Source organism: Oryx dammah, unplaced genomic scaffold, assembly GCF_014754425.2.
Source record: "Oryx dammah isolate SB20612 unplaced genomic scaffold, SCBI_Odam_1.1 HiC_scaffold_12, whole genome shotgun sequence".
Taxonomy (NCBI): Eukaryota; Metazoa; Chordata; class Mammalia; order Artiodactyla; family Bovidae; genus Oryx; species Oryx dammah.
In genome coordinates, this window is record NW_024070196.1 from 36517431 (window position 1) to 36531072 (window position 13642).

The 13642-nt window shown below is 35.2% G+C and overlaps 1 protein-coding gene across 2 annotated transcripts in view; it reads left to right on the forward strand.

Annotated features, from left to right (window-relative positions):
* FSTL5 (follistatin like 5) overlaps positions 1–13642 on the forward strand; it is a 902259-nt gene that overhangs the window by 600225 nt on the left and 288392 nt on the right. For both annotated transcript variants that reach the window (XM_040250565.1, XM_040250564.1), the window contains exon 7: positions 6200–6366. In XM_040250565.1, the coding sequence (XP_040106499.1) occupies positions 6200–6366 (167 nt within the window). The remainder of the gene's footprint in view (positions 1–6199; positions 6367–13642) is intronic.

Genomic DNA, 13642 nt, shown 5'->3' on the forward strand with positions numbered 1-13642 from the left:
ATTATGCAGTGTATGAGAAGGTGCTGTGACAGATCGGATATGTCAAAAGTGGTTTGAGAAGTTTCATGCTGGAGATTTATCTATCACTGGAGGATGCTCCAAGGTTGGGTAGGTCAGAGGAAGTTTATAGTGATCAAATAAAGACATTAATTGAGAACAAACAGTACACCATGTGAGAGATAGCCGACATACTCAAAATATCCACATCAAGTGCTGAAAATAATATGTAACAGCTTGGTTATGTTTATCATTTTGATGTTTAGGTTCCACATATGTTAAGCAAAACAGCCTTCTTGACCATATTTCTACAGGTGATTCTCTGCTTAAATGTAATAAAAAAACATCCTGTATTTTAAACAAATTGCAATGGGTGATGAAAACTGAATATAATGTGTACCAGAATGCGGAATGGAAGTGATCATGGGGCAAGCAAAATGAACCACCAACAACCACACCAAAGGCCAGCTTCACTCAAATAAACCGACGCTGTGTATATGGTGGGATTGAAACAGAGTCCTCTATTATAATCTCCTTCTGAAAAACCAAGTGATTCGTTACAACAAGTACTTTTCTCAGTTAGACCAACTAAAAGCAGCATTTGATGAAAAATACAGTCAACAGAAAACATAATCTTCCATCAGGATAATGCAAGATCACATATTTCTTTGTTGACCAGGCAAGAACTGTTACAGCTTCCCTGGAAGTTCTGATTCATCCACCATAATCACAAGACTTTGAACCTTTAGATTTCCATTTATTCTGGTCTTTACAAAAGTCTCTCAGAAAAAAATGAATTCAGTTCTCTGGAATTCAATTCTTTTGTGACCAGGGCAATATTTTCTACTTATATAATTTATATTTGGTTCTTTAATCAACTTATAATACTTGTAGATTATATATTTATTTTTTAGAATTTCTAAGCTGATTTTGCTTTCATAAACCTAAATTTTACAAACTTGATGTGTTTGTTACTGTTGTTATTTTATTTATCCTTATTCTCAAAACTTGTTCAGTAACTAAGTCATGTCTGACTTTTTGTGACCCCACTAACTGTAGCATGCCAGGCTTCCCTGTTCTTCACTATCTCCCAGAGTTGCTCTGACTCATGTCCATTGAGCCAGTGATGCCATCTTACCACTTCATCCTCTGTCATCCCTTTCTCCTCTTTCCCTCAATCTTTCCCAACATCAGGGTCTTTTCCAATGAGTCAGATCTTCACTTCAGGTGGCCAAAGTACTGGAGTTTCAGCTTCAGCATCAGTCCTTCCAATGAATATTTAGGATTGATTTCCTTTAGGATTGACTGGTTTGATCTTGTTGTTCATTTTCATAATTATTCTCATAATGCTATAGTCTTTTTGTGTGTGTGCTATATGATCCTTCATTGTTTACTGGATATTTTATTTAAAAATTTTATAACAATAGTTAGATAAACTAGAATGATGTTATCTTAATATGGAGAGGAAGACTGTTTTATGAAACACCTAGACAAAAGTAGCCTGCAATTCACATGTTCACTAGTAGAGTGAGACACTTTAAACTCCTGTCACAGAGGGAGATGGTACCTATCCCATCTATTCCATGCCTCTAGCTATGAGAAACCACATAGGGCATTTAAGCTGCTCTGTCATCTTCTTACGGTGGAAAAATTCCCAAAGCACTGTGACACCATTCAGGACATAGGCTGGAAAATTTCTCAATGTCTTATTTCTTTCCTAGTTAAGAATGAGAAAAAAAATTATCTCTTTCATATATTCTTTAAAATATATTATGTGTGTTTAATTCAGGGTTATTTGTTTGTTGCTGTTTCATTTCTTTAGTGGAAGAGTTTGTCCAAATTGTCTAATACATTGCTATTGAAGAAGTTTCTGATTCTTATCTTAAATTCATTTTGTTTTGTTTTTATAATACACATTGTGATATAAGTATATAATAGTTTATAGATAATCAATTAGCCTAAAAACTCAACATTTTTTCATAATAAGTTAATGTATATATTGGCATGTCTAACTTAGATTAGACTTAACATTTATTTGGAAATCACTTATTTCTTAATAGACAATGCCACAATAATTTCCCAGTTAAAAGAGCTTGTCATTGACTATGGTTTTCTTACTATGAAAATAATTAATTCATTCCTTCTATACTTCCTAAACGTCTTTTATTGTGATTTTTTTACATTATTATCTGCTTTTAATTAATTAATAATTTCTGTTAGTGGAATAGAGAAGGGAAAATACATGTTATTTGAAAATATCACTGATAAAATATCTTCTAGGTATCATTCCTACAGTAGAAATTATAAGCATGATCAGCTCAACAAATTATGAGACTAATATTTCAATCAAATAAGATATTCAACATAAGTATATACTTAGGAACTTGAAAAGATGTAGGTGTTAAGAACAGAATTCTGTTTATGACAAATTATGATATACAGAATTGATTTTCAGTTACTAAAATGATCTTCTTTTATAAACTGGTATTTCACAAATAGTCAAAATATTTTCTTCCTTTCTGTTCTATTTGAAATTTACATAATATTTTTATCATAGTTCTTATTGCTATTCCTATCAACTAGTTGCTATTGGAATAAAGTGGTTAAAGTTGTATTCAACTACTCTTGTCTGCCCAACTTCAGGTTCTGCTAGAGGAGAATTCAATTTTTCATGCTTTTGAAAACAAACACTTTATACTCCTCTAAGTCAAATTGTGAAAGTATAAAAAGAGATCCATAGAAAAACTATTTTATTGCCTCTCAGCCTTTCCAAGTAAGAAAACAAAAGAAGCTGATCTGGAAATGGCAGCAATAGTCTTCATAATACAAGATCAAAGGAAACATCACAACTAGACTCTGGTTTCTTCTTTGAATTCTTGAGACAGCTTCCAATAAGAGGCCAAGCTTATAGGTTAAAAAAAAAAAAAAAAGTATTGACATGTTTCAAAAAGCCCAGTACTATCTGACATATCTAACCTATGTGCTTTTACCTTTGGTCAGGACATTACATGACTTGTTGTCATGTGATGCATGATTTTAAACAAGACCTTCAAATGTGCATTATCACTGGAGCTAAAGAGATAAGAGTACTAACATGAAAGATGCTGCACTGCACATAACAGTTGTTTGCCTGTACATAACTAGCATAAGATATTTGTGGACAGAATGCAAAAAAAAATTGTTACCATTGATGTATATCTACAAAGTTGTATATTAATTGTAACTGATATAGAATTAAATTTTTAACATTTTTTCTTTGAAAATCTTATTTCTAGACTAACAACTATGATCACTAACATACACACAAACACTCAGATACAATCAATCTCACCTCTTTAAACTGACTCACATAATTAGTTTCATAACTATTTTTGTGAATGTATTTCTAGGTATCAGCATCATTCCTCTATGAAATATATAAATGTGACATATTTTATAAACATTTTACTTACCATAAAAGCATGTTGAAAGACCTTAGAATACAAGAATAACAATATTTAACATTTGTGATTTTTTGAGACTAAATCTTAGTCTGGTAATAACTAAGAGAAAGATGATTAATGATGAGCATGTCAATTTTGCAAATAAAATAAATCTTGCAGCTAAATTTTCTTAAGGAAAGCATCACTTGATTTTGAAGAATAACTTGTAAATATAATTATATTTGTGCATGTAGCTCTATATAATTATTAAGGAAAAGGTGAAATGTGTAGCATGAAACCTGGAGGGAAAAGGTCTAAAGATTTTTAAAAATACATATTAATTAATAGCACATATTACTGAGATAATTTAAAAAATCATTTAAAACCATAATCTCCAAATTAACATAAAAGTTTTTGCTGTGCATGTTAATATTCCCTGGGTGAATAGTAATTCTTAATTCTAATTAGGCAAGCTCTCAAAAAATTACATTTTAAAAGGATGTCCTACATAATGTTATGCCAAATCTCGGCATTTATTTTAAAATATTCATGTTATCTAATTTGCATTGTAATATATAACCACCAAAAGCACAACTATTTGAATGGCCTAAGACCTAATACCAGATGCAAAAGTTTAGTGAAGGTATTTCAAGGTGATTCAGTACCAACTCTATTATTAAATGTCAGAATAGCCAATGTTAACATGCTGTTTTCAGAATCAAATGTCTCATTATCTTGTACAAGATTTTATGGGGAACCAGAAACTGAAATTCAGGAATGCTAATGAAAATTATTAATAATTCTTATGTGGTACCCTACATTATGTTATTACTTTTACTTTTAAGTTTGTAATATAAATAAAAAGACATAAAGATACCCTATCTGCAAATATCAAAAATGTCATGTGTCTAATTAGTTAAATATATTTTCTTTTAAAGATTTTATATAATTATATATCTATAGAGAAGTACAACAGAGTGAATATTAGAGAAAAGATAATTGAACATATTCCCTATGGTCTTATTACTCAGTGAACATTGAAATAAAATGTGAATATGGATAAACATCATTAAGGAACATTAAATTGTCAATACAAATGACTGGCCAAGACACTTGTTCCTCATTGCTTTCATTTCATTCAGTGATATAAGGAACAAAAGAATAAATTTGACTGAGTCTGTTCTGATAGGGTTTTTCAATTTCAAAAGATTGCCTATCCCATTCTTTGACAACACAAAATAATGAGGGCTTGAATAACTATGACTTTTAGGTTTAAAGACAAGATTTTATATAACAGTACTTAACAAGTGCATGTAGGGGACAATATATTAAATACTGACCTTCTGAGACAAAGATGTGTGCTATTTTTGATGTTACAATTTTTAATAGTCCCCAAAATTCAAAGAACTGTTTGTTGAATGAGCTCTGTGTGCTAAGTCGCTTCTGTCCTGTCTGACTCTTTGTGACCCTATGGACTGTAGCCCTCAAGGCTTCTCTGTCCATGGGATTCTCCAGGCAAGAGTACTGGAATGGGTTGCCATTTCCTCCTCCAGGGAATCTTCCTGACCCAGAGATAAAACCCACATCTCTTGTGTCTCCTGTATTGGCAGGCAGGCTCTTTCAATAAAAGTCATTTGATTAGCATTTACCTTCCTCCTTAAGAGGTAGACAGGATTCAGAGAGAGAAAAAAAGTTCAAGTGGTGAAAAGGAAGGGAGCAGACAGCACTAATTGTACCTGATAATATTGATTGCAAATTAAAAGCCACCACTTTTGACAGTCAATTCCCCCATCATAAAAAAAATACCATCAACAGCAACAAAGGAAAAAAAGACAATTATAGTCTCTCCACTTCCACAGAAATTTCAGTGAGAATAGTGATTTTGCTCTTTCTTTCCTGAAAGAGACTGAGCAAAATCAAAATGCACAACTCCATCATAGCATAGAAACGATAGTGAGCCGGTGAACGTCATTTGAAAACTAAAGGGCAATTGTCATATGGATGAAGACAGGGGATTATCCCAGGCATTTCTCCTGAATGACACAGTTTATTCCCAACATTGGTAAGGATTTTCTGGAATCAGGACAGGAAAGCAGATCCAGATTCAAATTCTATTTCCTGCTATAGCAGTATAATTAGAAATATGTTAATGGTTATTTAAATATATGTAAATTTTATTAATAAGGAAATGGCTTTACTGTACTCACACTGTGTGATAGAGGCAGCTGACAGAATTTTAGGAAATTGTTGTTTAGTTGGTGAACTTCAGTTTTTCCTCCTTCAACTTCCCAAATAAATCTTACTCCTTTAGAGTCGATTTATGTTTCCCGGCATAATGATGCATTTTAACCATTCAGCTATGCTAGTGTCCTGTGAAGCCAGCCAGCAATGATCTCACCTCACCCACAATATAAATCTATCAGTGAATAAACAACATCATTTTTATTTCAATGCCGGTGACACACTACATGTCGATTTGGCAGTTAAATAATTTATCTCTCTTCTGGGTGCAATCTGCCAGGCTTATTATAACTCTACTCCTGATATTCATTTCATGTTTAATAGTTCTGTGCCTTATGAGGATGCCTGTCAATCAATGAAACTGAAATGTCATTCTGACCTTTTATTGCAAACAATGTACTGTTTTTCTCATTTCATCACAAGCTTTTCTCCATTTTATACAATTTAAAAGCTTTAATTAGTTGTATTCAGAAACTTTGTACTAATTAACTTTACAAAACTACATGCACCTCAACATTCCTGACACTTTATCTTTTCAGAGGTTATCCAGTTGAGTCTGCCTGAAGATCAGAAACTAAGCATCACAGCGGCAACGGTGGGGCAGAGTACGGTTCTGAGTTGTGCCATTCAGGGAGCACTGAGACCCCCCATCATTTGGAAGAGGAACAATATTATTCTCAACAACTTAGATTTGGAAGACATCAATGTGAGTACATCAACAGAGGTTGTGTATAATTTGTGTACCTCATGTGATATAGTCTAGACCTTGTGAAGTCTGAGGAGCTTAATGAAATCAGATATTACAATTCAAGAGAATTATTACACTCTCATATCCATTCTACTATCTGGAAGGCATTTATTGAATATTTAAAATTATCCAAATCACTTGTTTAAGCATGGTAAGCACGTTATATACCACTGTGTTGGTGAAATTGCCTCAACTTAAATCATAAAGTTCTGGTTCTAAGAATTTCTGTAATTACCAACAACTAATTAAATGGCAACCCACTCCAGTACTCTTGCCTGGAAAATCCCATGGATGGAGGAGCCTGGCGAGCTACAGTCCATGGGGTCGCAAAGAGTGGAACATGGTTGAATGACTTCACTTTCACTTTTCTATCTTTATATACTAGCTATTAGAGTTGCAACAGCCTCTAGCTTACGAAGTGTTAAAGTGGGTAAAGGCAGTTTTAGCTTCAAATACTTCATAATGTGTTAGAACAACACATATTAATAAAATAAATAAATGGTTTATTTCCTGGAATGAAGGAATATATTTCATCACTGTTTATACCTAGAGATTCAGAATCTAAATTCAATAGGGGACAGCCCCAGTCATGAGACAGAACCTGAACAACTGCAGGAAATTAATTTCTTCTTTCCATGTTATCTATTGAAAATGAGCATGAAGATCTTAGATGATGGAAAGGAGTGAAAATTGTATGCTATGGGATGTCCACAGAAAAGAGTTGAGCCAATTCTTCTCCTTAGTGATGTATTTGTGTACAAATTTTAGTTATCTTTTTTACTCTTGCTTAAGAGAGGCATCACCTATGCACTTATTCTTTGCTACTTTCTAAAGAATCCCTAAATCACAGGTGCGAGATATTCACTCATATTTGTTACATTTTACTAATATTCTTGTTTAATGTCTTTGAATGTTTCAAAAGAGAAATGCCTCCAAATTTATAATTTTTTATTTTGATAAAATTTTTCTAACTTTGCTTATATCTGGGAAATTTCCTCAGGTTATATGGAAAATAATGTTTAATTTGCCAAGATGCTAAGACACTTTGTGCCATAATCTCAGGATCATTCAAAATTGTTTAAGAGGCATGGCCTTAAACAAAATCATCTCAGGTTTGTGTTATGGATTATTGTGTTTGCTTTTTTTAAACTGAGGTAAAATGGTATATAATATTTTACTTGTTTCAGAGGTAAGCCATAAAGCAATCAATTTTGTACACATTACAAAGCAATTACCATAATAAGTCTAGTTACCATCCATCATCATGCAATTGACCCCCTTCACTCATTTCCCCAACTCTTTTACACTTTCCAATCTGATAACTGCCCATCTCTTCTGTATATACAAGTTCTGTGTTGTATGTTTGCTTTGTTTTTCATACTCCATATATAAGTGAAATTGTCTGATTTATTTCATTTAGCATAACACCCTTTGGGCTGCTATAGAAAATGACATTTCCTTCTTTTTATTTGGCTGAGTGGTATTCGCTGTGTGTATATTTGTGTGTGTGTGTACATATATATGTATGTGTGTATGAGAGGGAGATAGAGAGAAAGAGAGCTCTCCTCAGTTGCATCCAACTGTTTGTGACCCCATGGACCGCAGCCCACCAGGCTCCTCTGACCATGGGATTGTCTGGCAAGAATATTGGAGTCAGTTGCCATACCCTCCTCCAGTGGATCATACTGACTCAGGGATTGAACTCATGTCCCCCGCTTCTCAGGTGGATTTTTAAACTGCTGAGCCATTGGAGGGAAGCACTCAGCAGGTAAAGAATCTGCCTGCAATGCAGGAGACACAGGAGATATGCATTCAATCCCTGGGTCAGGAAGATTGCCTAGTGGAGGAAACGGAGTATTCTTGCCTAAAAGACCCCATGGAGAGAGGAGCCTGTAGAGCTACAGTCCATCGAGTCACAAATAATTGAACATACCTGAGCAACTGAGCACACACACACACAAATATATATGCATCACATCATTATCCATTCATCCATGGATAGGCAGTAATTTGCTTCTATATCTTAATGTTTGTAAATAATGCTGTATTAAACATAGAAACACATATATCTTTTTGAATTAGTGTGTTCATTTTCTTAGGTTAAGTACACAGAAGTGGAATACCTGGATTATATGGTAGTTTTATTTTTATGAGTAATCTCCATACTGTTTTCCATAGTGGCTGCACCAATTGACATTTCTACTAAGAGTGTACAAGGTTTTCCTTTTTCCCACAACCTCTTTAGCACTTATTATTTCATGTAGTTTTGGTAACTGTCATTCTAACAGGTGTGAGGTGATATCTTACTGTGGTTTTGATTTGCATTTCTCTGATAGTGATGTTGAACATCTGTTTATGTGGCTGTTGTCAATTGTAATTTCTTCTTAGGAAAAATATCTATTTGGATTCTTTACCTATGTTTTTGATTGGATTGTTGGCTGCTTTGCTATTGAGGTATTTAAGGTATTGATATGTTTTGGATATTAACTCCTTTACCAAGCATGTGGTTTGCAAATATTTTCTCCCATTCAGTAGGTTGTTGTTGTTGTTGTTGTTGTTGTTGTTTTGCAGATGGTATCCTTTGCTGTCCAGAAGCATTTTATTTAATGCACTCTACTTGCTTGTTTTTGCTTTGGTTGCTGTTGTTTTTTGGCTAAGAGCCCAAAAGTCCACAAGAAGTGTGATATCAAGGAACTTTGCTGTTGTTAGTCAGTCACTCAGTTGTGTCTGTGACCCCATGGACTGCAGCATGCCAGGCTTACCTTTCATTCACTATCTCCAACAGTTTGCTCAAACTCTTGGAGCTTAGCACCTATGTTTCCTTCTAGAAGATTTTATGGCTTCAGGTATCACATACAAGTCTTTAATCCATTTTGTATTTATTTTTATGTAGGGTGTAAGATAGTGGTCCAATTACAGTCTTTTGCATATGGCTGTCTAATCTTCCCAACACAATTTATTTAAGGGACTATTCTTCCCCATTGCATTTTCTTGGTTTCTTTATTATTAATGTTATTATCTGTGAGTTTATTTCTGGGCCCTTTATTCTTTTCCACTGATACATCTATCTGTTTCCATGGAAGATTATTTTTATTACTATAGGTTGTAGTATTGTTTGTTGGAGAAGGCAATGTCACCCCACTCCAGTACTTTTGCCTGGAAAATCCCATGGACGGAGGAGCCTGGTCGGCTGCAGTCCATGGGGTCGCCAAGAGTTGGACATGACTGAGCGACTTCACTTTCACTTTTCACTTTCATACATTGGAGAAGGAAATGGCAGCCCACTCCAGTGTTCTTGCTTGGAGAATCCCAGGGACGGGGGAGCCTGGTGGGCTGCTGTCTATGGGGTCGCACAGAGTCGGACACGACTGAAATGACTTAGCAGTAGTAGCAGTATTGTTTGTAATCAGGAAGCATGATGCCTCCAGCTTTGTTTTGCTATCTTAAGAATGATTACACTATTCAAGGTCTTCATGATTCCAAATAAATTTTATAATAATTTGTCCTATTTTTTCAAAGAATTTATCCATTTCTTTTAGTTTGTCAATTTGTTAGTGTATAATTATATATAGTAGTATTTTATGATCGTATGCATTTCTCTGGTATCAGTTGTAACAATCTCTCTTTTCATTTTTAAATTTTATTTATTTTTTAATTGAAGGATAATTGTTTTACGTAATTTTGTTGTTTTCTATCACCTCAACATAAATCAGTCATAGGTATACATATATCTCCTCCCTCTTGAACCTCCCTCCTGTCTCACTCTCCATCCCACCATGCTAGATTGATACAGAGCCACTGTTTGAGTTTCCTGCAACATATAGCAAATTCCAGTAGGCAATCTATTTTACATATGGTAATTCAGGTATGACCTAGACCAAAAAGCTTATGATTATACAGTGGAAGTGACAAATAGATTCAAGGGATTAGAACTGATACAGTGCCTGAAGAACTATGGATGGAGGTTCCTAACATTGTATAGGACACAGTGATCAAGACCATCCCCAGGAGGCAAAACAGTTGTCTGAGGAGGCCTTACAAATAGCTTAGGAAAGAAGAGAAGTGAAAGGCAAAAGAGAAAAGGAAAGATATAGCCATTTGAATGCAGAGTTCTAAAGAAGAGCATGAGAGAGATAAGAAAGCATTCCTCAGCAATCAATGCAAAGAAATAGAGGAAAACAACAGAATGGGAAAGACTAGAGATCGCTTCAAGAAAATTAGTGATACCGAGGAAACATTTCATGCAAAGATGGGCACAGTAAAGGGCAGAAATGGTATGGACCTAACAGAGTGGCAAGAATAAACAGAAGAACTATAAAAAAAGATCTTAATGACCCAGATAACCACAATGGTGTGATCATTCACCTAGAGCCAGACATCCTGGAAAGTGAAGTCAAGTGGGCCATATGAAGCTCACTACAAACAGAGCTAGAGGAGGTGACAGAATTCCAGCTGAGCTATTTCAAATCCTGAAAGATGATGTTGTGAAAGTGCTGCACTCAATATGCCAGCAAGTTTGGAAAACTCAGCAGTGGCCACAGGACTGGAAAAGGTCAGGTTTCATTACAATCCCAAAGGAGGGCAATGCCAAAAAATGTTCAAACTACTGCAAAAGTGTACTCATCTCACACTAGCAAAGTAATGCTCACAATTCTGCAAGCCAGGCTTCAACAGCATGTGAATTGTGAACTTCCAGATGTTCAGGTTGGATTTAGAAAAGGCAGAGGAACCAGATATCAAATTCCCAACATCCATTGAATCATAGAAAAAGCAAGAGAATTCCACTTCTGCTTTCTTCATTATGCCAAAGCCTTTGACTGTGTGGATTACAGCAAACTGTGGAAAATTCTTTGAGAGATGTGAATACCAGGCTACCTTAACTGCCTCCTGAGAAATCTATATGCAGGTTGAGAAACAACAGTTAGTAACAGACATGCAACAACAGACTGGTTCCAAATTTGGAAAGGAATATGTCAAGGCTGTATACTCTCACCCTGCTTATTTAACTTTTATACAGAGTACATCACGTGAAATGCCAAGCTGGATGAAGCACAAGCTGGAATCAAGATTGCCAGGAGAAATATCAATAACCTCAGATTTCCAGAAGATACCACCCTTATGGTAGAAAGTTAAGAGGAACTTAAAGACTCTTGATGAAAGTGAAAGAGGAGAGTGAAAAAGCTGGCTTAAAACTCAACATTCAAAAAACTAATTTCTTGGCATCCAGTCCCATCACTTCATGGCAAATAGATGGGGAAACAGTGGAAACAGTGACAGACTTTATTTTCTTGGGCTTCAAAATCACTGCAGATGGTGATTGCAGCCATGAAATTAAAAGATGCTTTCTCCTTGGAAGAAAAGCTGTGAACAACATAGACAACATATTGAATAGCAGAGACATAACTTTGCCAACAAAGGTCCATCTAGTTAAGCTATGTTTTTTCCAGTAGTCATGTATGGATGTGAAAGTTGGACTATAAAGAACAATGAGCGTTGAATAATTGATGCTTTTGAACTGTGATGTTGGGGAAGATTTGAGAGTTCCTTGGACTACAAGATCAAACCAGTCAATTCTAAAGGAAATCAGTCCTGAATACTCACTGGAAGGACTGATGCTGAAGCTGAAACTCCAATACTTTGGCCACCTGATGTGAAAAACTGACTCATTGGAAAATACCCTGATGCTGGGAAAGATTGAAGGTAGAAGGAAAAGGGAGCAGCAGAGAATGAGATGGTTGGATGGCATCACTGACTCAATGGACATGAGTTTGAGCAAGCTCCAGGAGTTGACGATGTACAGGGAAGCCTGTGGTGCAGCAGTCCATTGGATCTCCAAGAATGAGACATGACTGAATAACTGAACTGAAATGAATGTAAGTTTCCATGTTACTCCATACATCTCACCCTCTCCTCTGCTCTCCCCATGTCTGTAAGTCTGTTCTCTATGTTTGCTTTCCATTGCTGCCCTGCAAATAAATTCTTTGGTACCATCTTTCTAGATTCTGTATATATGCATTAGTGCACAGTATTTATCTTTCTCTTTCTGACTTACTTCACTCTGTATAATAGGCTCTATGTCCTTCCACCTCATTAGAACTGATTCAAGTGTGTTCCTTTTTCATGGCTGAGTAATATTCCATTGTATATATGTACCACTACTTATTTATCCATCCATCTGTTAATGGACATTTAGGTTGCTTACATATTTTAACTATCATAAATAGTGCTGCAATTAATATTGGGGTACAAGTGTCTTTTTCAGTTTCGGCTTCCTCAGGGTTATATGCCTAGGAATAGGATTGCTGGTTAATATGGTGGTTTTACTCCTAGTTTTTTAAGGTAACTTCATTCCATCTTCTATAGTGACTGTATCAATTCTCATTACTACAAACAGTGCAAGCGGGTTTCCTTTTCTCCACACCCTCTCCTGCATTTATTGTTTGCAAATGTTTTGATGATGGCCATTCCCACCAGTGTGAGGTGATGCCTCATTGCAGTTTTGATTTGCATTTCTCTAATAATGAATGATATTGAGCATCTTTTCATGTGTTTGTTAGTCATCTGTATGTCTTCTTTGGAGAAATCTCTGTTTATGTCTTTTTCCCACTTTTTGATTAGTTTTTTTTTTCTCCTGGTATTGAATTGTTTAAACTGTATATCTTGGAAATTAATCCTTTGTCAACTGTTTCATTTCCTATGATTTTCTCACATTCTGAGGGTTGTCTTTTCACCTTGCTTATAGTTTCCTTTGCTGTGTAGAAGTTTTTAAGTTTAAGCAGATCCTACTTGTTTACTTTTGTTTTTATTTCCATTACTCTAAGGTGGGCGATGGAGGATCTTGCTTTGATCATGTCATCAAGTTTTCTCCCTAAATTTTCCTCTAAGAATTTTACAGTTTCTGATCTTACATTTAGGTCTTTAAATCCATTGTGAGAGTACCCTTATGTATGGTGTTAGAAGTGTTCTAATTTCATCCTTTTATATGTAGCTGTCCAGTTTTCCCAGCACCACTTACTGAAGAGGTTGTCTTTGCCCCATTGTATATCCTTGCCTCTTTTGTCAAAATTAAGGTACCAACAGGTACATGGGTTTGTTTCTGAGCTTTCTGTCTTGTTCCATTAGTCAATATTTCTGTTTTTGTGCCAGTCTTGATGACTGTAGCTTTGTAATATAATCTGGAGTAAGGAAAGTTGAAAGTTGATTCCTCCAGCTCCATTATTCTTTCTCAAGACTA